The sequence below is a fragment of the Callospermophilus lateralis genome, chromosome 4 (genome assembly GCF_048772815.1).
Source record: "Callospermophilus lateralis isolate mCalLat2 chromosome 4, mCalLat2.hap1, whole genome shotgun sequence".
NCBI classification, from domain to species: Eukaryota; Metazoa; Chordata; class Mammalia; order Rodentia; family Sciuridae; genus Callospermophilus; species Callospermophilus lateralis.
The window spans coordinates 93,500,403-93,523,471 of NC_135308.1; the positions used below are offsets into that span (position 1 = coordinate 93,500,403).

General features: G+C 38.0%; 1 protein-coding gene across 1 annotated transcript in view; it reads right to left on the bottom strand.

Moving 5' to 3' along the window:
- Positions 1-2,383: 2,383 nt before the first annotated feature.
- The window catches only part of Tm7sf3 (transmembrane 7 superfamily member 3), a 37,611-nt gene continuing 16,925 nt past the window's right edge, over positions 2,384-23,069 (bottom strand). Inside the window, exons 4-12 of the mRNA XM_077109288.1 lie at positions 21,258-21,378; positions 19,370-19,541; positions 16,664-16,841; positions 10,254-10,340; positions 8,617-8,697; positions 7,712-7,864; positions 4,624-4,721; positions 3,670-3,832; positions 2,384-3,171 (exon numbers count right to left, since the gene is read on the bottom strand). Of these exons, the coding sequence (XP_076965403.1) occupies positions 2,909-3,171; positions 3,670-3,832; positions 4,624-4,721; positions 7,712-7,864; positions 8,617-8,697; positions 10,254-10,340; positions 16,664-16,841; positions 19,370-19,541; positions 21,258-21,378 (1,316 nt within the window). The 3' untranslated portion in view covers positions 2,384-2,908. The remainder of the gene's footprint in view (positions 3,172-3,669; positions 3,833-4,623; positions 4,722-7,711; positions 7,865-8,616; positions 8,698-10,253; positions 10,341-16,663; positions 16,842-19,369; positions 19,542-21,257; positions 21,379-23,069) is intronic.

A 23,069-nucleotide genomic window follows, 5' to 3' on the forward strand; every position in this document is an offset into this window, starting at 1 on the left:
GTGACTCAGTGAGACCCTGTCTCTAAATAAAAATACAAAAAAGGACTGGGGATGTGGCTTAGTGGTTGAGTGCCCCTGGGTTCAATTCCTGGTATCAAAAAAAAAAAAAGAGAACATTAAAACAAAAAGTTCTAAACAAATGCTACTGTACAGATATTTATGGATACTGAAATATTAAATACCAGTCATTTGAAATTTAAAAAAAAAAAAAAAGAAATGGGCCAGGTGTGGTGTGGTACATGCCTATAATCCAGCTGCTCAGGAGGATGAGGTAGGAGGATTGCAAATTCAAGGCCAGCCACAGCATTTAGCAAGGCCCTATGCAACTTAGTGAGATCCCAGTCTAGAAATTTAAAAATAACATAAAAAAGGGCTGGGGATATGGCTCAGTGGTTAAGGGTCCCTGGGTTCAATCCCTGGTACAACAAACAAAAAACCTACCATGATCTGGAACCACAAAGCATTAACTTGGAAAAACATGCTTGTGTAAAATGAGTAATTCCTAAAAAATGTCAGAATTATAAATATTAACATGAGAATATCCTACCAATTTATTAGAAGAAAATTGAAAATAATCAGTGACTTACATCTTTATGCAGAATACAAAGCACATTTGGATAGAGCATTGAGCATCCCCAACTTTGGTCTGGGCAGTTGTCTGAGAATTTCCTCAGGCATAAAATAAAAGGGACAAATAACATGATCTCTAAAGTCCTTTCCAGGCATAGTATTCTAGCAAATTCTTTGTTGGCATCAGTTTTCTATCACCTTCTATAGAAAATTCAACTGGCCTACAAGTACTGTTTGGCTAGTGTGGTTTGGCTACCTGGTAACTAACCTGTAACAGATCAGAACGTTCAGAAAATATTTTAATACTGTAATAGGTTTTCCTGTAACACTAGTACTTTTTCTTCAATTTGACACCTGAAGAACTAATGAAACCAACACTATATTTTAATAACTAGGCTTTTTAGCACTTTTTTCAAAATAGATATATTTATTATAAAAGCTATACAAACTGGTTTTTTATTACAAATTATCATGAAAGTTTTAAAATAATTTGTATCCTTGTTCCCCCCCAAAAAAGGTGTTCCACCTTTTATAGTCTTTGACTAGCAGAGCATTCTAAGGGTACCAAGAACAACTCACAAATATTCCATTTAACTGTTAGAATGTACAAAGATTGAAGAAGCCAGAGTCCCTAAATTATTTTAAATTAGAATAAAAAGTATTTTTTAAGTGTTACTGAAGTTACAAACAGTAAAAAATTACCTACATTAAATTTTTCAAAGCAAATATGGTTTGTTTTCTATTAGTTCATTGTTCTTATCCTTCCCCAAATACTTTTAAAAGCAACAGTTAAAAAGATTTTTCCAATTACCCGAAGCTTCAATAATCTTTTGTACTTTGAAGAAACCGTAAAACGTAACATCAATTAAATAGTGGTTACCACACACATGTGTGTGCCATAGCCACCATGGACCTCAGCATCACTCAGGCATGTCAGAGAAACCAGCTCACAATCCAGCACTCTGACAGGCGAGAAGAAAGGTCCTGAGTGGGAGGTGTGCAGCCCAGGGATCCAAGTGCTTTCTTGTGGTGAAACAAGGTTATCGAAACTAAAGGGGCCCTCTATAGAGAATCCAAGGTAGTCTTAATTAAAGGCTGGCCCATTGAATACCTGAATCCTTGTTGACTCTCACTTCATCACTTCAAAACACAGATCACAGAAAAGGCTTTAATTACAGAAAAACAATTATTAAAACTATTTTACACCAATGCTAACACAGCTACTTTAGCAGGGAAAACTTAAGTGCAGATTTTTTTAAGGTTGTTAATGTCACTGTAGATTAACAGAGGGATCAACGTGTTTCCTTGAGGGGGAAGGGATCCATGTCATCTAATGCAGTTTAAAATAAAGATCACCACTTAATTATTTTTTGTGGTACTGGGGATTGAATCCAGGAGTGCTTTACCAAAACTAAGCTATATACTCCATCCCTTTTTAAGACAGGATTTTGCTAAATTGCTGAGGCTGGCCTCAAACTTGCAATCTTCCTGCCTCAGCCTCCCAAATTGTTGGGATTACAGGCATGTGCTACCATACCTGGCTGTCAACACTATTTTATAAAGCCTTGAAAGAAAAATAAAAGGCCGTGTTTTGGAATCTAGATAAATCATCCGTAAAAATTCTACTATCTATATAAATTGACCGATTTTCAAATAACAAATAATTTAGCTTTTTAAATTACCATTTTAAGCAATAAAAGTCAAAAACAAAGGAAAACTACTGAATTATACACCTAAAAATTTAAGTCGTTAAATGTTATGTATATTTTACAGTTAAAAATCTTTTAAATATTGAAAAAAAAAGACATGTAACTTTGTAGTCAGATGGCTTTTAATAAGAAAATGAGTTACTTCTCTGTATATTCTGACATTTGGGAACTCACTATCAGATCCCTAAACCTCTAAACAAAGGGGTGAATAAAGACTGAATATTTAAATAACTCCCCCTCCCCAAGTTTAGACAGACTCAGGGGAGAAAATTATTCAAGGAGTTATAAAAAGAAACACAAGGGCTTTTCAGAAGAATCACTGTTTTTTATTTTTATATTTTTTGATGAACCTATTTAAATGGAATATGTTGATCATATATGTATAAACCAGAAAGTAATTTCCCAAGTATTGGAAAATAAGGAAAAGCCTCCCTACCACAACTGTTCAGTTATGCTTCTCATTCTCTCACTTAGAATCATCTTAACTCCCTAGTGTACCCTTACCACACGTCGAAAAGGACACCATGATCTCATGCAGAGCTGATCCATATTAGGCGGGCACCAGAGGTGGCTGATGCTGTCTGGACATGAATTCCAGACCTGAGGCAGACTGACTAAGCCCATGCCACCTACAGAAGGAGGGGCGTCCTCTCTCCAGCCGGCTGTTCCTCCTGGAAAAGCTCTTTTATCTGGGTTAACCGGCCATAGAGCCTCTCTCTCAGTGGAGGAATATGGTAGCTTGGATCCAGAATGTTCGTTACTCTGCGCTCTCTCTCTTGTTTCCACATCTTGTATGGGTGGGGAGGGAAAAATGGTCGCCCTCTTTCTCTTCGAATCTGTAATGTAATTCCACTTACAGCCAGCATACCCCATACTGCCAGAATAATGAAGTCTAAAAAATAAAAATAAAAAAAAAAAACAGTAGAGAAGCACCATTTGAACACTTGTATTTTAAAATCTAACATAATCCTTCATGGACTAAGTCTGGGTTTTCCTTTCTAATATCAGTTTGTGGTGAGTTGGTCTACCCATGTACTTTCTTTTGCTCACAATCTAAGTAATGAGTGGGGAAGCTGCTGTCTTATTTTTGAAACTAGGAATTCTCTATTAAAGGCATCCAAAAGTTCAAACAGGTTGAAAAAGAACCAACTGTTTGGATCCTTGGCATTCCAACATTAAGTAACCATGCCCACACACACCATTTTATATATATATATTTGTGTGTGTGTCTGTATATATTTTTTTTTCTTTTTTTTTTTTTTTGGCAGAAAGAGGTTGAGGGGAAAGGCAGTGATTTAGTTATATGTTCATCAAGGAAACTAGGTGCTGCTCATTTCCTTCCCATTCCACTCTCTTGTTTGACCATCACTCCAGGTTTTAAGAGTCTTACCATTATTTTGAAAAGGCACATTTGTGAAAGCTCTGTGGAAATCTGTGTGGAGTGCTCTCCTGAGTACATTCAAAGTGATGTAAGAAAGGCTTGTGTACATGTAACTGTCAATGGCCAAAACCACCACGTAGGAGCCAATAATGCCACAAGACAGGATGTTCAGCTGTGGAAGAGTAGAAGAGTTTAGGCATAATCCCTGGTAGAATGAGAGTAGTTTCTAACTCTAACTACTCATCTTAATCACAGAGGCACATGAAAAAGGACCAAGTAATAAATGTTACCTGAAAAGATGAGCTTATCAAAATACAGCCATGTGCCACATAAAGACAGACTGCATATACAACAGCAGTCCCACAAGATTATATCACCTACTGACACTCTCTTAGTCTGTATAAGTCCACTTTATGATTTTGCACTATGACAAAATCACCCAAGGATGCAGTTCTCAGAATGTGGCTCTATTATTAAGCAATGCATGACTGCACACAGAAAATAATCTTCCCTGGGCTTGGGTTGTGGCTCAGCAGTAAAGCACTCATCTAGCACATGTGAGGCCCTGGGTTCGATTCTCAGCACCACATAAAAGTAAATAAAATAAAGGTATTGTGTCCAACTACATCTAAAAAATAAATATTAAAAATAAAGAAAGAAAATAATCTTCCCTGTGAAAGAACTTCAACACCAACATATAATTAAATGAAAACAGCTAGACCTAAGACTAACTTCTCTGTTCCAACTGCCGAAATATATTGACAGATGATGCTCCATTTGATTAAAACAAAAGAACACCGTGTGATAATCATACATAGAATTTCCTTTGCTTTCCTAGTAATAAGACTATTTAGAAGCAGATAATCATACAGCCCTCCCAAGTGAATAAAAACATGCAATCAGTGATCAGCTGAAAGCCCAGGACATATAATGAATACATCTAACTTGTGACGAAACACTTACTATTCTTAGGCAGCCCATGAAAACTACTGGAATGAGGACAGCTATACAAGAGAAGGTCACCCAGAACACACCATCGTCACGAAAAACTTTTATGTTTCCTGAAAAAGCAAAGAGAAATCAAGAGTAAACAAGAGGTTTCCCAACCTAAATTTTCTCATTATGAGAACACAGACATATACTGAAGGCTTAAAGCAACAACCAGGGAATATGTTGGCAATTAGAAATGAACTGATATTCTTCATTTTTTTCAATATAATCCCCTTTGAAGGTGGTCTAGAAGGGAGGGGAGATAATAAAGATAAATACTCTTCATGTAGTAGCAGGATAATTTTAGAAGAGGCTACAACAGTTCCAGCTATTCCATTCACTAGCACTGCAGCTCTGGACCTCAGCTTCCTAACCCATAAAAAGACTAAATTATCTCTACACTCTCAATCACCCCTTCTATATCTAATAAGTTCTATGTTTCCTGTTTTGTATTGGTGTGGGGAGACAAGTAAAAAAAGATTCAAAGTTATGAACCAACACAATACAAGCTGCAAAATCCTCTTTAGATTTTATCATCAACCCATATCCTGATACACCACTGCATACTGGAGGAAATCAGGGACCAAAGTTAACCATTCTTTGCTCCTACCAAACCCTTTTCCTGTCACATGACTCCAATATGTGGCACAGCTTAGGGTGACGCATAACCAACACATACAAACTCTTTATAGAGTGAGTTTTAAAAGCAAAAGCAGGGTGTGATGATATATACCTACAGTCTCAGCTGCTGGGAAGGCTGCAGCAGAAGAACCACTTGAGTTTAGGGCCAGCCTGGGCAACATAGCAAGACCCCATCCCAACAGAAAAAAAAAAAAAAAAGGTCTGATGATTTATTATGATGCTGGCACCGTCATTTGTCTGTACATGCTGCTATAGCTTGAGACCTATATGTCTTGAGCAGAGGCTCTGACCTTGGGACCCCATATTGTCCGAAAGCCAACTGCAACATGCTACAATGAAGTGAATTTATGGATTATATTCTTAAGTTCAACTACATTAACCAATGGCTTTTTTTTTTAAAGTTTGCCAAGGATTGAATAGAGTTATTATACACACAGGTGAAGAATGGACCTTTTCAGAGAATGACCTCTTTGCTACCCACATAACATGAAAATAGTAATCTAATCAGATCAGAGAGGTCAGCTAAATATTTTACAAATTACAATGCAAAAGTATGAGTTTGCATCCACTGGCAATAAAGAAATGCTCACTCTAACTGTTCTTGAGCTATGAGATAGTTCATAAATAAATATATATACAGTTCATAAATAAATATACATATATATGTATATTGTATATGCTAAAATTATTTTCACCAATAGAAATAGTTCATTAAAAAGTTTAGAGACAATTGCTCTAGGCTACTTTTTTTTTTAAATACCTTTATTTTATTTATTTATTTTTTTGTGATGCTAAGGATCAAACCCCAGCACCTTGCACATGCTAGGCAAGTGCTCTACTGCTAAGCCACAACCCCAGCCCCCTCTAGACTACTTTTATAAAGATGAAAATGAAGACTTTATTATCTCATCACTTCTATCCTACTAAAGTTTTACAGATGATAAAACAGAGCTGCAGTCAATGCCTTGTCCAAAGTTAAAAGCCAGGCAGGGCACAAGGGATAGCCAGAATGCATATTACATTTTTTTTTTCCTGATTTCCAAACTTAGGCTCATTCTACTCATCAAAAGCACACTAACTACTAAAAATTCTAACTTATAGTCCCTCATCCTCTAGGGGGAAACCCCAGTACATGGTATTTGATGTAGCCCATCTAGGGGAGGGCCTCGGATCTACAATTTCAACACACACCTCCCCCTAAGAATCTGTCATTCAGCCAAGCTTAAACACGACTACTTTTCACCAGACTTTCTAAACAAAAAGCCACCTGTAAGGGGCCAGTAGGAATGTACTAGACTATAGGTTTGCTAAAGTCAGGACAAAAGGCCTTGGACAGTCAGGAAACACACAGGTTGTCAATTCTCTCTGGTCTTAAAAAATAATCTTTAGTGAGCCCAGGGTCACTGACTTGTACTGAACACCTCTTATATTGTGTGTTCTTAAGAGGTGTCAGCCTCAGGAAACTGTTATTGTTAATCTAACATTTCCATCAATTTTAATATTAATGTAAGAACTAAAATTATCACAGAAAGGAAACAGCCTAATAGAGTATCTTTGAATGTATTCTTCTCTTCGCATTTTGTAAGTCACTGTACAAGCTAAGAATGTTAACTCACATGTTATTTGGATTTTTTAAATTAATAGAAATTAAATTACATAAAACAAAATTCCAGAATTATCCTTGGGCTACTGCTCTAGGGTGATTACCAGCAGTTACCTTAAGAACACTTGGGGCTTAGCAAAAGGCAAGAGTGGAGGTGGAGGGTCCCTGGGAAGGCTGAGGATACAGTGTCAGGTTCCCCAGCTCAGCTGCCATCACAGCACTGCCAATTTAAATGGGAGATATATTGGGCTTCTGCTTAGGATTTACTATAGAAAGAGTTCCAAGATTAAAAAAATAAATCACTGTTCTGCCATAATAAGAGTCCTCTTTGGCTCCACTTATTCTCACAGAAATATACAGGCACAAAGCCACCTCTACAGACATTCTATGATACGCCCAGTACAGAGTGCCTCTAAGAAAGTAGTTTTTCTTTTTTCTTTCTTTTTTTTTTTTTTAATTTTGAGACAGGATCTAAGTTCCTCAACATCTCACTAAGTCGTTGAGGCTGGCTTTGAACTTATGATCCTCCTACCTTAGCTTCCAAAGTCTCTGGGATTACAGGCGCATGCCACCACGCCCAGTGAAAGAAGGAATTGTTATTTGTGTAGGCCTTCTCTAAAAGAGCCACATCATCTGTGCAAATTCCCACAACTCTTCAAAGAAAAGTGGAGAAAGGCAGCACCACTCCAGGATCCAAATTCCTGACAAGGCAATATTTGAGTCTAGAGAGCCCAATTAAAGTCTTCCAAACAATGATGTATATTTTGTATCTTAAAGTTTATAATAAACACAGAACACCAGCCGCACATCTCCTACCCAGCGGAGTGAAGAAAGTCACTGAGGCAGTGAGGAACCCCAGCACCAGTCCAACACACAGCATGCACAGCGAGAGGACTCCAAATCGCCACCATGTAGCCACCAAGAAAATCCCACCAATGGTTCCAGCTACAGCTGTTAGGATCAGGCGAACTGTACAGAGGAAGAAGATGCACTGTTTAATCAGGAAGAACACTTCCAACCACATGCCTCAGACACAGCAGCATTATCAGAGCCAGCCTCAGCCTTCCCTGGGTCAGGCCCACTGACCCTTTAGCAGTGCCATGACACCAGCATGGAGCAGGCCTCTCCAGGGAGGGGTCTAACCACCATGCTAACCCCCAAAGGCAGGTGACAGGCTTGGCTTGTCATTGAGTTCAGACTGAGGAAGGTGATAAGTATTCTGTTAAATGTGATGGGGTGGTGAAGAATGTTTACTTTAAGGTAAGGAAAATTTTATCATTTTGATGTTGTATATTTTGTATCTTAAAGTTTATAATAAAAATGGCCTTTCATTTCCTTAAGTCCCAAGAAATTTGCCATGCAGATTAAAAACCTGAAGAGAAGGCCTGATTGAGTAGTGAGATACTTAGCACATGGCAGATGGGTTACTTCACACATGCAAGGGGACATCACACACAAGTCCAACCACAGAAGGAAAAGTGAAGTGTCAACACAGCAGTTTCTCTCCCTCCACCCCCTACAGTACTGGGGACTCAACCCAGGGACCATCTACTGGGCTACATCCCCAGTCCTTTATATTTTTTTATTTTGGGGACAGAAACTAGCTAAGTTGCTGAGGTTGGCCTTGAACTTGCAATCCTACTGCCTCAGCACCCACAGAGTAGCTGGGATTACAGGTGTGCACCACTGTGCCCAGTTCAGCAGTTTCCATTTTCACTTACCATCATACTTAACAGGTGTCAGCCTTGTGACTAATATATAAAAGAAGAATCCCACGAAGATAAAGCCTATGAAGAATAATTCTAGTAGCAAACCAGCAGGCAACAAAACAAACAACAACAAAAAAAAACAAGCTATGGTTAGGTCCTCTTTTTACAATGCAATTCAAATATCTGATCTACCAATACATGCTTACACTCCTAGAATAGTCACACATTATGGCATTTGAAGAAGAAAAGTAATTATCTAAAAGGCAGGAGAAATTGAGAAGTCACCAGGAGTAATTTTATTATTAAGTGGATAAATATTTAAAGTATGGTATTAACTACCAAACACCCTTTTATGTATGTAAGTCAATTTCAATTATTATGGCCAATTTCACAGTTCATTTTAATACATTTGTATTTTCTACTTAAGAGCACTTTTGTCATTTGTTTCTAATCTGCAATTACATACTAAATTTCAGCAGTTGCATAAGCAAAAATGAAATTATGTGAAAAAATAATTATAATGTGAAAAATAAAGTATTCCAACACAAAATGTGACTTTACTATTTTTTTAAATCATCTTACCTTGATCCACTAAAATCCCTGAAAATAAAAGCATAGATATAACTTTGTTTCCCACCAGTAAGTCTAATCCTGATTGAAGAAGATGCAGTTCTATCTATTTTCTCATATTCTTCTCAGTTGTTATTGGTAATATTTGTCCTATATTTTAATTTTAATATGTATAACATGATAAGTATCAACATAAAAGGGGGAAAAAATAAAAACCCAGGTAATACCTTTGGGATTTTGCCTACAGTCTAGCAATTAATTCTTTGTCACAGAATCATTCTACAGTTTGAGGGATTGAGTCTTCCTCATAATACTCTTATCCAACAAGAAAAAAGTGTTGCAAAACAGTTGCTATTTCAAACACTATCAGAGCAAATTCAAAGAGCTTCATTAGACCAGGATCATGTGTTTACTCTACCCATGAAGCTCAGTGATCAGCTTGCTGGTAAGAATTTTCTTAGGCAATTGAAAATGTTACATAAAATGCAATCCAAAGAACTGAAACCAATTCAGTAAGCATAATTTCCATTCCATTCCCACACAGTTTCTCTCTGTGATTTCTGAAACTCCTCTGGGCAGCTAAACCTCCCAGGACTAAGCAGGCAATTTTGCCTATCTCTATTTGGTAGCCCTGGAGTCCAGGAAGTCCATCACCATCACCACAATCCACACAGACTAGGCAGACACTCTCATTTCTAATCCCAGTTATTTTTAGTCACTAGCAGACCTAGCAATTAAAGAAGTTTACCAGACAAGCCAAACTTTATTCTCCTCGTATGAAGAGGAGGTTGTACTCCACTTTTGAGAGAAAAGGAAAACATTAAAATGCAGGACTGGCAATGTAACTCAGTGGTGTTCTTGCTAGCCTGAGCAAGGGTCTGGGTTCAATCCTTAGAATCATAAAAATAAAATTTAAAAAATGCAGAGCAACTTAATAGAAGCATCAAAAGAACCCAGCCACAAACCTATGAGAATAGTGGAGAAACGTACTCACACTCCTTACTGTTCATAATTCCCCAGCAACATGGAAAACCAAAGACAATAAAGAACATCAGTAATATCTACACTGGTCAAGATACCTGTTTTCCAGAATCTGTGTCCAAAGAAACAAATGAAGAGACCAAGCATTGCAAAAAGAGTAAAGAACACTTTGGTAGATACTCTTCCTGGAAAAAAAAGAAAAAGAAAATTTAGTAGATAAACATAGAATATTAAATTGCAATGTGTTAATTAGTAAATCTCTGTGAAAAAAAAAACTGAAGTGAACTGACAAGGATTTATCTCATACATGTATAATTTATCTTAAAAATATCCTTCCCACCCTTAATGACTTAATCTATGTAGGCAATATCAATGGGTGCCTCTACAACAAAAAAGAAGACTACATGCTTGCTTATAAAGGTACATTGTACAATATTAACTATGACATATTCTTTGTAGTAGGGTGAGCAGTAAGAATGTGCTTAAAATAACTATTTATTCAATAAATAGTTAAAAGGATAAAGGGGGGTACGACTATGGAGTAAAAAAGATTTATGAGACACATCAACTAAATACAGTGTACATATGAAGCCTGGAATTAACCTGTGGAAGACAACTGGAATATTATTGGGGAAATATAAACTCTGAATTTAATTTGATGTTATTAAAGATTATTTTTATTATTTAAATTGAAAATTGTGTTGGGGGCTGAGGATATAGCTCAGATGGTAGAGTGCTTGCTAAGGCCCTGGGTTCAATACCCAGCACCACAAAAAAAAAAAAAAAAAAGAAAGAAAATTGTGTTTATGATACTATGGTTATATTTATGTATGTGGTACTGAGGATTGAACCCAGGGAATGCCCTACCACTGAGCCCAGCCCTTTTTGTTTTGAGACAGGGTCTTGGTAAATTGCTCAAATTGGTCTTGAAATTGTGATCCTCCTGCCTCGGCCTCCAGAGTCGCTGGGAATTTTAGGCATGAACCACCATGCCTGGCTCCTATGGTTTTATTGTTTTTTTTAAACAACACTTATCCATGGTGGTGCTATTTTAAAAAATAATAATAGATATTGAGAGAGATTTGTGAGTAAAATGGTGACCAGGAGTTTACTTTAAAATAATTCAGTGATAAAGGATAAACAGAAAATGGGGATGGTGGCACATGCATATATTCCTAGATACTCAGGAGGCTAAGGCAGGAGGATCAAAAGTTCAAGAACAGCCTCCACAAGTGAGTGAAATCCTATCTCAAAATAAATAATATGAAGGGCTTGGGATGTAGCTCAGTGGAAGAGTGTTCCTGGGTTCAATCCCCAGCACTGCGAGGAGAGAGACAGAAGAAAGCAGGAATACAGCTGAAACATGACAATGGCCTCAAGTCAAAATTGTTTATGCTCAATAATTGATCCATGAAAGCTCACTGAAGTTTTCCAAAATGAAAAACTTAAACATAAACTCATATTAAGAAAACATTACTGTGGGCTGGGATTTTGGCTCAGTGGTAGAGTGCTTATCTAGCACCTGCAAGGCCTTGGGTTTGATACTCAGCACCACATAAAAATAAATAAATAAAATAATGGTTTTGTACCCAACTACAACTAAAAAAATATATTTAAAAAAAGGAGAACATTAATGATACTATAAATCACACATGTACTAATCACTTCCAATCTTGGGGAAAAAATGTTGCATTAAAGGCAACAATAAATCACAATATGCTTCATGTTGTCAAAGAATCTCTAAATCTCATGATCCTTAATAGGTACAAACATAAATATGAATGCCATGACAATGTAAAAGATTTAGCTTATTTAAGAGAAATATGTGCTCACAAAATTCCCCATCATCACCGGGCATGGTGGTGCACGACTGTAATTCCAGCGTCTGAAGCAGGAGGATAGTAAGTTCAAAGTCAGCCTCAGCAACTCAGCAAGGCCCTTAGCAACTTAGCAAGACCCTATCTCAAAATAAAAAGGGCTGGAGAAATGATTCAGTGGTTAAGCACACCCCTGGATTAAATCCCCGATACCAAAAAGAAAAAAAATTCCCCATCATCATTACTCCTTCAAGGTAAACCCAAGAAAGTAATCCCTGAACTAACAATGAAAACAAAACTTCTATATAATAATCTCATACAAAAAATGTTACAAGCCTGCCACAAATCAAAACACACCAAGCCAGGCATGGAGGCTCAGGCCTGTAATCCCAGCAACTCAGGATCACAAGTTCCAGGCCAGCCTCAGCAACTTAGCAAGATCCTGAGCAATTTACTGAGACCCTTTCTTCTTTTTGGATGCTGGGGAGTGAACCCAGGGAAGTGAACCCAGGGACACTTCACCTCTGAGCTACATCCCCAAGCCCTTTTTTTTTTTTTTTAATTTTTTAGTTTTAGGTTGACAACAATATCTTTATTTTATTTTATTTATTTTTTTAAGAGAGAGAGAGGGGAGAGAGAGAGAGAGAATTATTTTTTAATATTTATTTATTTATTAGTTTTCGGCGGACACAACATCTTCGTTTTGTATGTGGTGCTGAGGATCGAACCTGGGCCGCACACATGCCAGGCGAGCGCGCTACCGCTTGAGCCACATCCCCAGCCCCAATATCTTTATTTTATATTTATGTGGTCCTGAGGATCGAACCCAGTGCCTTGTGCATACTAGGCGAGCACTCTACCACTGAGCCACAACCCCAGCCCTCCCCAAGCCCTTTTAATTGTTTGTTTTGAGATACGCTGACTAGGAGGGGCGTGGATGTGAAGGGCTCAAGAGAAAATAGAGGAATCTGGACATGATTCACTGTTAAAAATGCAAACACACATCTGCCTGGATCTCTTGCATTTTCTCTCTCAAGGATGAGCATCAGTAGAAAACTGAGTGGTGATACCACCCTTTAATTGGGCTCCTGAATTTTCTCAAAGGCCCATAGTAAAATACCTTCCTTGTAAAATTAAATTTCAGCAAAAACTCTTAATGAATCAGATTAGCAAGAACCAGGTCCCCACCACCACCATTTGTTATCTTGATCGCCCTCGAAATCTAATCAGGTTCCTCATCTTCCACCATCCCCCAGGTGATGTCTCATCACTTTACCGTGCCTTCAGCAAGAACCCTTTTAGGTCAGTTAGACAGAATTCCCTTTACCTCTCATATTATCTCTTAGTAACATTTCATTCACTGACCACACCCAACCCCAGCCACCTGCTCTTTGGCTATACATTCCCACTTGCCCATGCTGTATACAGAGCTGAACCTACTCTCCCCGCACCCACTGCAAAATCCCACTGTAATAGTCCCTATACCGACTAAAATACCCTCCTCTTCTCTGTGCTTTCATGAGTGTCACTAAATTTTTTCCTCCTTTAACAGAAGGATACAGCTCCAACAAAGAAAGGGAACCCTAATCCCCATCTCAAGCACAACTAGTACACTTTATTCTTCAGAGCAAAACTCCTTGAAAGAGCTATTTGAACTCATTCTCCAATTCCCATCCCCTTTGCTCTTGGACATATTCCAGCTGTAGCACTCCACTAGAACAGCTCTCAGAGGCACCAACGTCGTCCTTGTTGCTGAAGCCAGTGGTCACTTTCAGCCTGTTAGCTGACCTCTCTACAGCATCTGATAGTTGATTGCTCTCTCTTCCTTGAAACACTTTCTCCTGCCACCTTCAGAAAACAGCCAGGCACAATGGGACATGCCTGTAATCCCAGCAACTTGGGGTGTTGGGGCAGGAGGATCACAAGGTAGGGCAGGAGGATCACAGCCTCAACAACTTAGTAAGACCCTGTCTCAAAATCAAAACAAAAAAAGGGCTAGGGATATAGCTCAATAGTCCTGTCCCTGGGTTCAACCCCCAGTTGCAAAACACCAACAACAAAACAAAAACCATTACATTCTCTTTGGGCTGTGGGTAAAACTCAGTAATAGATCACTGACCCAAATCCCTGGGTTCAATTCTTAGCACCACAAAAATTAATTAAATAAAAACAAAAATCAGGGCTGGGGAGATAGCTCAGTGGTGAAGCACTTGCCTCGCATGCATGAGGTCCTGGGTTCAATCCCCATGACCACATAAAAAATAAACAAACAAACAAACAACAAAAGATTTTATTTATAATTTTTAAAAAAATATATCACTTTCCATTTACCACTCCTACTGCTCCTTCTCAGCCACCTCACCAGGATTTTCTTCAATTTCTTCATCTCCATACATCTGTGCCACCAGGGCTCAGTCCTCAGACCCTTCCCTTTTCTATATACTCACTCAACTGATGAAACTATCCATTCTATGGTCTTAAACGCCATCTAGTTAACCTGATAATTTCCAAGACAATCTCTAGCCCAGTCCTCCCCTGAATTCCAGCTGCTACATATAGCCAACGGTCAGCTGCCCAACTCCACTCGAATGTTTAAGAGTGTTCGCAAACTGCACACATCCAAAACTGAATTCTGGATATATTCTCCCACGACCACTCCCAGGTCTTTCCGACCTCAGTGAATGGCAGTTTGCCTTCTCTAATTACTTAGGCCAAAAACTTACTAAGAAGTCATCCTTAACCCCACTTTCTTCCACTCACTCAATCCATCATCAAACCCTGTATCAAAAATACATTCAGCCACTCATTGGTTAAATCTGTGACAATCTGAACTGAAATTAGGAAAATGCCATTTGGCAACGACTAGTAATAAATGTTTCAGGCAAGGGATGCTAAAACTAGCAAGTGTGAGTTTGAGAATGAGATTATTTACAAACACTAAAAATATCTCCCCAAAAGATATTTTAGGTAAAAACAGTGACTTTATGGCAGAGAAGACCGGCAGAGGTCACTAACCAAGTAATCAAGTTATCACCATTAATGGGACAGATATGAAGAGAAAAGGACACATCACTTCCTCTTTCTTTCTGCCAGATATGCATAATCTGAATGTAATCATGAAGAAGCATCAAACTAACTAAGACTGAGGACTTTCTAAAAAATAAACATCCTGTACTCTTCCAAAAAGGTTCAAATCCTCAAAGACAAAAACAGACTAAGAAATTGTCCCAGATTACAGAAGGCTAAGGAGACATGGTAATTAAGTGCAATGTGGTGTCATGAACTAGACTTTGGGCAGGAAAAATATTACTTTGTGTCTTTTAAAGGACATTAGTGGATAATGAGTAAAATTTGATAATATCTATAAATTAAATAACTGTATTGTATCAATACTAATTTTGTGTTTTTGATCATTTTACTATGGCTATGTAAGGAAATAAATATAAGTAATTAGGGGTACAATATCGGGGCTGGGGATGTGGCTCAAGCGGTAGCGCGCTCGCCTGGCATGTGTGTGGCCCGGGTTCGATCCTCAGCACCACATACAAAGAAAGATGTTTTGTCCACCAAAAACTAAAAAATAAATATTAAAATTCTCTCTCTCTCTCTCTCTCTCTCTCTCCCCCACACACACTCTATCTTAAAAAAAAAAGGGGGGGTACAAGATCTTTCTATCTGCAGCTTATTCTCAAATGGTTCAGAAAAGTATTCAACATACATATATGTATGTTTTTTATAGGAAGACAGGATGAAGCAAATAGAACAACATGGAAACTAATGTCTGAGAAATCAAGGTGAAGATTATGCAAAAATTATAGCATCTGTGCACCTTTTCTAAGAAAATGTTTCAAGATGACACATACGTGTTGGTCCCACACACCTTCACTGCCACAACTCTCCTTAAGCTACCATCCCTCATCTGGATGACTTCCGAGGCCTCCTAACTCATTCTACTACTTCTGCTCTTGCCCCTGTCTTTTCTCCAAAAGGAGCCAGCAATCGCATTAAAGTCAGATGATGGCACTATCTGCTCAAAACCTCCCAATGTCTTTCCATTTCCTTCTGAATGTAAGCCAAAGCATCTACTACGACCTAAGAGGGCACACTACCAGCCCTGCACCTCTGGCCTCATCTCTACTGTGCCCTCCTCATTCTTTCCCCACCACTGTTCGCACTGCCTTTCTTCAGGCAGTCTTCTGGAAGAGACTTTGGTACTGCGATTCCCTCTACCTGGAAGGCTCTGTCCCTGATATGCACATGGCTTCCTGCCTCCAAGGCCTTCACATATTGTACTATCTCAGATTTTCTTCTCACCTCTACCAATGTGGCCCTTTCCAATTTTATTTTTCTTCTTAGTACTTTCTCATGTATTATATACTTTACAAATTTATCTTGTCTTGAATCTCCCACTAAATATATATGCTATATAAGCAAGAATGATATATATATATGTGTGTGTGTGTGTGTGTGTGTGTGTGTGTGTGTGTACATATGTAAGTATTTTTATTTTGTCTGGTTTGTTCACTGCTATATTCTAGTGCCTAAAACAGAGAGTAGAAAAACGAAAGGGCTCAAACCCCACTTGCTAAATGAACAAAAAGCATTTTTGAATATTCTAAAGTTCTATATCTGTGGAAACAGATCTGCAAAGTCAAAGAAAAATCTGTCAAAGTTTAAATCCATACACTCACCAAGGGAAGCACAATTACCCTCCACTGCCTCAAAGCTGCAAGAGTATGTGTGAGCAGGAACATAAGCAGCAGATGTATTCAGGAATGGATCCCGAACGATGACATTATAAATAACTCCTTGACCCCGCAGGGAGGAGAAGGAAACTCTTGTCTTATCATCAGCTGTTAGAGTCACCAGCTAGAGCCAAAAATAATACACAATTAGTGTTTAGACTTTTTTTTTTAAAGCTATTCTATTAAAAGTACCACCTACATATACCAAATTGCAATTTTGTTTAAAAGCAAAAATTACACCAACCCATTTAGCTTTGTCAAAAGACCAGCCTACATGGTTTGTATGTGCTAATATAAACAGTTCTTACACAAAATGCCTCCAAAGTTTTAATTTAATATGTTAAATGACATTAATATCTAATATAAATAAAGTCCAACATCTATATATTAACCTAATACAAATAAAATCTAATTATAAACCTAATAAAAACAGTGTGCAAATGCTAGTTAGTACAAAGTAAAAAATTTGGTAGGTTTTTTTCTTTCTTTTTTTTTTTTTTTTGGTAGCAGGGATTGAACCCAGGCATGCTAAACCACAGAGCTACATCCCTATCCCTTTTCATTTTTTATTTTGAAACAGGGTCTCGCTAAGTTGCTGAAGCTGGCTTGAACTCAGAATATTCCTGCCTCAGCCTACAAGTTGCTGGAATTAGGGCATGCACCACTGCACCCGGGCATTTGTTTTAGTTTAAATAACACAAGGGCAAAAATCATAGTTAGTTTGTTCACTACTCTTTCTTTAGTACTCAGCCCAATCGCTATTACCAAATCTTCAACAAGTGTATGCTCAATATAACCATACCGAGCTCAACGTAACGATAATACATAGAACTATAACTAGTGTAAATGAAGAAATTAAATATTTGAGTTTCCAAAGAAACAGTCACAAGCCTTCTAGAAGGGTACCACTTTTTAAAATTATTGCTCAGCCTTTAAAATACATGCTCTCTGGGCAAAAGATTAGTCAAGTTTAACAAAATATTAATCTTATCACCTACATTTCCAAGTTTTTATCATGCAAAATCTAAACTACACAAAAATATTAATAATACAATAAACTCTATACCACATAATTGGCAATATTTTACCGTATTTTCTTTTCTATTCCTTGCTCCTTCAATTTTTTTTCTTGAAGAACTATTATAGATATCATGACATTTTACTTTTAAATATTTCTAAATACTCCTAAAAAAGTATTTCTCAAACATCATGTGCCTATGAATCACTGAGGGAATCTAGTAAAATGACTGATTTTGTCAGTCAGAGGTGGCTTTTGTTGCTTTTCTAACAATCTTTTAGGTGTTGACAATACTCTATACCCATATACCACATTCTGAGTAGCAAGGTACTAAGAAAATTCTCCAATCTAACCACAATGCCTGTCTCACCTAAGAAAATTAATTATTTCTCATTATCTAATACAGATCCATTTTTTCCCTTAATGTCTTCTCTAGCTTTTTTCCTTCTTACCCAACATTCAAGTTTAGTGTCTGTTTTGCATCTCTAATCTCAGTAATCTAGAACAGTCCTTACCACCACCCTCTCCAACCTACCCACCACTCAATGATTTTTAAAGAGATTAAGTCAGTAGTTTTACAGAATACACCACAATCTGGGTTTGTCAGATTGTGCTCAAGATCTAATTAGTTCTTTTAACCTTTATATTTCCTATAAACAAGAGAATCAAATGGAATGAACAGTACTTCTTAATTTGAAAGTAAGCATGATGAGTTTTTTTGTATTAAGGCTCCTCAGAATTGTGCAATGACATCCCAGGTGACACACATACAAAGTAAGACCTTACTCTTCAATAGGCTATGCCTACAGGCTGATCATAATACACCATTTTAACCACTTCTTTCTACATAACCTGGTAATCTATTAATCTTCTAGGAAGAATCATAGCAATCAGTCTAAAAAAACCTCACCCACCAACCATGACTGAAGGAGGACCTCATATGATATACTGCTATCAAGTACCTTGCAAGATACGAAGTTAAAATCCTGGCCTCCACAAAAGTAATCTAAATCATTAAGTCTCAAATTCTAATATACACAAGAATTACCTGGGGGATTATAAAACACAAATTCCAACTCAGTAGTTCCAGAGTGAAGTCTAAGAAGAATCTGCAATTCTAACAAACTCCCAAATGATGCCAATGTTGCGGGTCTGTGGTCCACATCTGGAGTAGCCAGGGTTTACAGGGATTCAAAAGCTCAGAGAAAACTTTTGCTCCAAGTTAGACTCTGAGTTTAGGTTTCAAATATTAATACTGATGTGCAATTTCTCATTATTATTTAAACACTACAACCTTCATACTTGCCAAAACTTTTAAGCCAATAGTTATGGAAGTTACACAGAAAATCACTTCAACTTCCCTCTGTATCTCAAGATCAGTAGTCACAGATATAGCTGCAGCCTAAATTCAATATAGTATATCTGTATCTCTCCAAAGGGTAACATCATTCTGGCCTATCACTAGCAATGGCTCCCCATTTGATAACAAAATAAAAGGGAATAAAGTGGTTATCCCCCCCCCAAAAAAAAAAAATAATCAAGAAAACAGTAAAGCAATAAGGTCCTGGTAGGTTCTCCCCTCAACTTTTTCAACAGTGTCACAATAGCCACATGACCATGAGAAACAGATTTACCTTGACAGCATTGGCCTTCACCTCGGGCACCTGGACCATCCTCTGCATGTGCTGGAGCAACACGTCCTCAGTGAGGTCATTCTCAGGCAGGAAATACTGATACACATCATACTGCAACCTCCACCTAAAGTCCCGGCCTGTTCCCACGTCACATGGCGGAGGATCTGCACCTCTAAAGTCAACCAACAAAACTGAACAATCAATCTTGTGTGGTGCAAGCCCCATCTACAAGCTCTAATTTCAAACTTCTGCAACAATTCAAATATAATAGTGCACCTTTTGCAATGACATAATTGGTATTCCGGAGAAAAGTAACATGTTGTTATGAACTGAATGTTGCTGTTACCCAAAAAATTCATGTTGAAGTCCTAGCCCCTAATGTAATGGTACTAGAAGGTGGGCCTTTGAGAGATAATTAGGTCATGAGGGTGGAGCTCTCCTAAGTGGGATTACTGCCCTTATAAGAGACCCCAGAGAGCTCTCTAGCACTTTGTGTCTTGTTAAGGATACTGCAACTAGAAGAGGGCTTGCTCCCAACTGTTCTGGCACCTTAATTTTGAACTGCTAGCTTCTAAAACTGAGAGAAATAAATGTCCATTCTTCATCCAGTCTACAGTACAAGTTGATCATCCTTAATCCCAAACTCCAAAATCCAAAATGTTCTGAAATCTGGAATTTCTTGAGCACAGATATAATGCTCAAAACATTTCAGATTTTGATTTTCAGACGAAAAGTACCCAACCACTAAAACCTATGCACATATTCCCAAATCCAAAAAACTTCCATCATCTGAAATCCTTGTGATCTCAAGTATTTCAGAGAAGGAATACTTAGTCCGTGCTTTGTTATAACAGCTCACCCGAAGACACACCAAGAGGCAAGTGCAGTTAAATAACCAAATTCTAATGTCAGGATTATAGTGAACTGCCAGCTGTGCCATCTGGTGTGCGTGGGCACATCAATGAACCTCAATGACCCTTAGAAAAACCTCTCTGTAAAACAAGAGCAATCGCCCCTTCTTCATAAGATATTTGAATTAAAGGATAAAGAACATGTAGCACTCAGTACTACATATGATGCACAGTGCGGAGTGCCACATAGAGAATTCTAATGTTTTTCAATGGAATTGTTGCTGTTAAAATAGAAATTTAAAAACTGAGGGTCAGGCACAGTGTGATTGCCAGTAATCCCAGCAACTCAGGAGGCTGAGGCAGGAGGATCACAAGTTCGAAGCCAGCCTCAGAAACTTAGTGAGATCCTATCTCAAAATTAAAAAAGGGGCTGGGGATGTAGCTTAGTGACAAAGGTTCAACCCCCAGCACCAAAAAAAGAAAGAAAGAAAGAAACTGAGGCAGAGTTTTAATTTAAAAAAATCTTATAAAAGGATATTTCAGAGCTACAGAAGACTTTCTATATTAAAATGCATTATAAAAATTAAGATGCACTTCCAAATTCATAATAGACACATCTGGCTTTTTCAAATAAAAAATGAAGGGGCATAACATTAATTACAAATGACAGTTCAAACCAGGCACAGTGGCTTGGGAGGCTGAGGCAGGAGAATCGTGAGTTAAAAGCCAGACTCAGCAACTGCGAGGCACTAAGCAACTCAGTGAGACCCTGTCTCTAAATAAAATACAAAATAGGGCCGGGGATATGGCTTAGTGGTTGAGTACCTGAGTTCGATCCCTAGTACCAAAAAAATAAAAAATAAAAAACAGTTGAAATATTAGTAATAAAGTATAAATTACACCAATTCCTTCCCCCAAAAAATAAACAATTCAATTTCACTACAGAGAACTACGGATCTCAGAAAATTTGCTAAATTTACACAAAATTTAGTCATGACTATTCTAAAAGCAGTTTTAGGAGACAGAGATGGTCATACCTTGCATAGCCTAGGTTTGCAGGGGCAAACTCAATAGTCGTTTCAAAGAAATTATACTCCAAGTAAATGTTGGGATCAATGTCTAAATCAAACTCCAAATTACAGCCTCCAGGGATAGGATCTGAACGAAAAATAGGAAAGTTACTAACAAAGAAGTCTTACATATCCAAATCAGGCTCAGAAAAGCGGAGTGTTAACAGAACTTCCCATGTGGAAGTTAAATATAAACACAGAGCTTCTGCTTTTATACTGTTTCAAGGACTTGGTTAAAGAGGAAGATCATGGGGATGAGGACCCTAGACCAGGGACTACTTTAGGCTTTGTGGGTCTGAGGGTCTCTATGACAACTGCTCAGTCCTGCCCTTGAGACAAAAAAGCAGCCACAAATAATGCACAAATGAACAGGCACAGATATGTTTCAATAAAGTTTTATGCACAAAGACAGACAGCAAGCTGGATCTGGCTTACCATCTCCAGCATGCCTATCTCTAGAGTTCAGTCAAAAGTGACATTTTTAAACTGAGGTCCAAAAATGGGTTTCATGGGCTCCACAAGCACCCTGAAATTGCCAAATATTGAATTTCTACATTTCCTTGGGGGAAAATTTTTTATTATATTCTGGAGTCTGTGACTAAAAAAAAAATGCTTAAAAATCTGAAGATGCGGGGAGGAAATCACTGTCAAAAAGAAAGGGAACTCCATGGGTAACAGCTGTAGGGGGATGCAGCCAAACATGGGGCACACGTCTATAATACCAGTGAATCTGGAGGTTGAGACAGGAGGGTCACAATTTTAAGGCCAGCCTCAACAAGACCCCCAGCAAGACCCTGTCTGAAAATAAAAAATACAAAGGCCTGGGATGTAGCTCACTGGTGGAGTACCCCTGGGTTCAATTCCTAATTCCAAAAATAAAAGATAAAAGAGGTAAGGGCATCTACTTTTCATATGGCCTCTTTCAACAAAGAAAAATGGTATCATCCTCACTACTGCAGAAACAGTCATTGTGTTTCTACAAAAGAGTAAATATAAAAGACCCTAGGGCCATTTATGTGAATAGCACTTGAGTATTTAATCAAACACAAGATAGATTTTGGTAATTTGATGTTAATCATGTGACTGAAATAGCTCTTTTCTTGTTAAGAATCCTACTGAAGTCACTTGACATTAGCTCAACTCCATATGAAGAACTGTGTGCTATGCAGTCATATGGAGAGGCTAAGACATAGCAGGTTAACCAATCTAAAGATTTAGATCACAACTTCATACACTCATCCATCTATTCCCACAGCTGAATCTTGGTTTCCACAAACTGTTGAAATTCTGGTGGTAGACTTCCCCTGGTGAGAGCTGAGATGGAATATCATGTATACTTCAATATTATGTGGAATCTTCTTTAAAATTTTGAGCTCTTTTTTTATATTCTTTCTCTGCACTTAGAAATATCTACAACACCTAAGAAGATGATATGCATCCCACCTGAAGCTCTACTTTTTTGGGGAAGGTTTCAGCCTTGATAGAAGGCTGAAATCTATGGATTTGTTTGCTTGTTTGTTTTTGGTACTAAGGATTGAACCCAGGGATGCTTAACCACTGACTGGGTCACAGCCCCAGCCTTTTTTTTTTTTTTTTTTTTTTTCTCCTTGAGACATGGTCTTGCTATATTGCTTAGGGCCTTGCTAAAGTTGCTGCAGCTGGCCTCAAACTTGTAATCCTCCTGCCTCAGCCTCCTGAGCCACTGGGATTACAGGTGTGCACCACCATGCTTGGTGAGTCTATAACTTTTTACCAGGTAATTACTCTTTAGTTACAGAA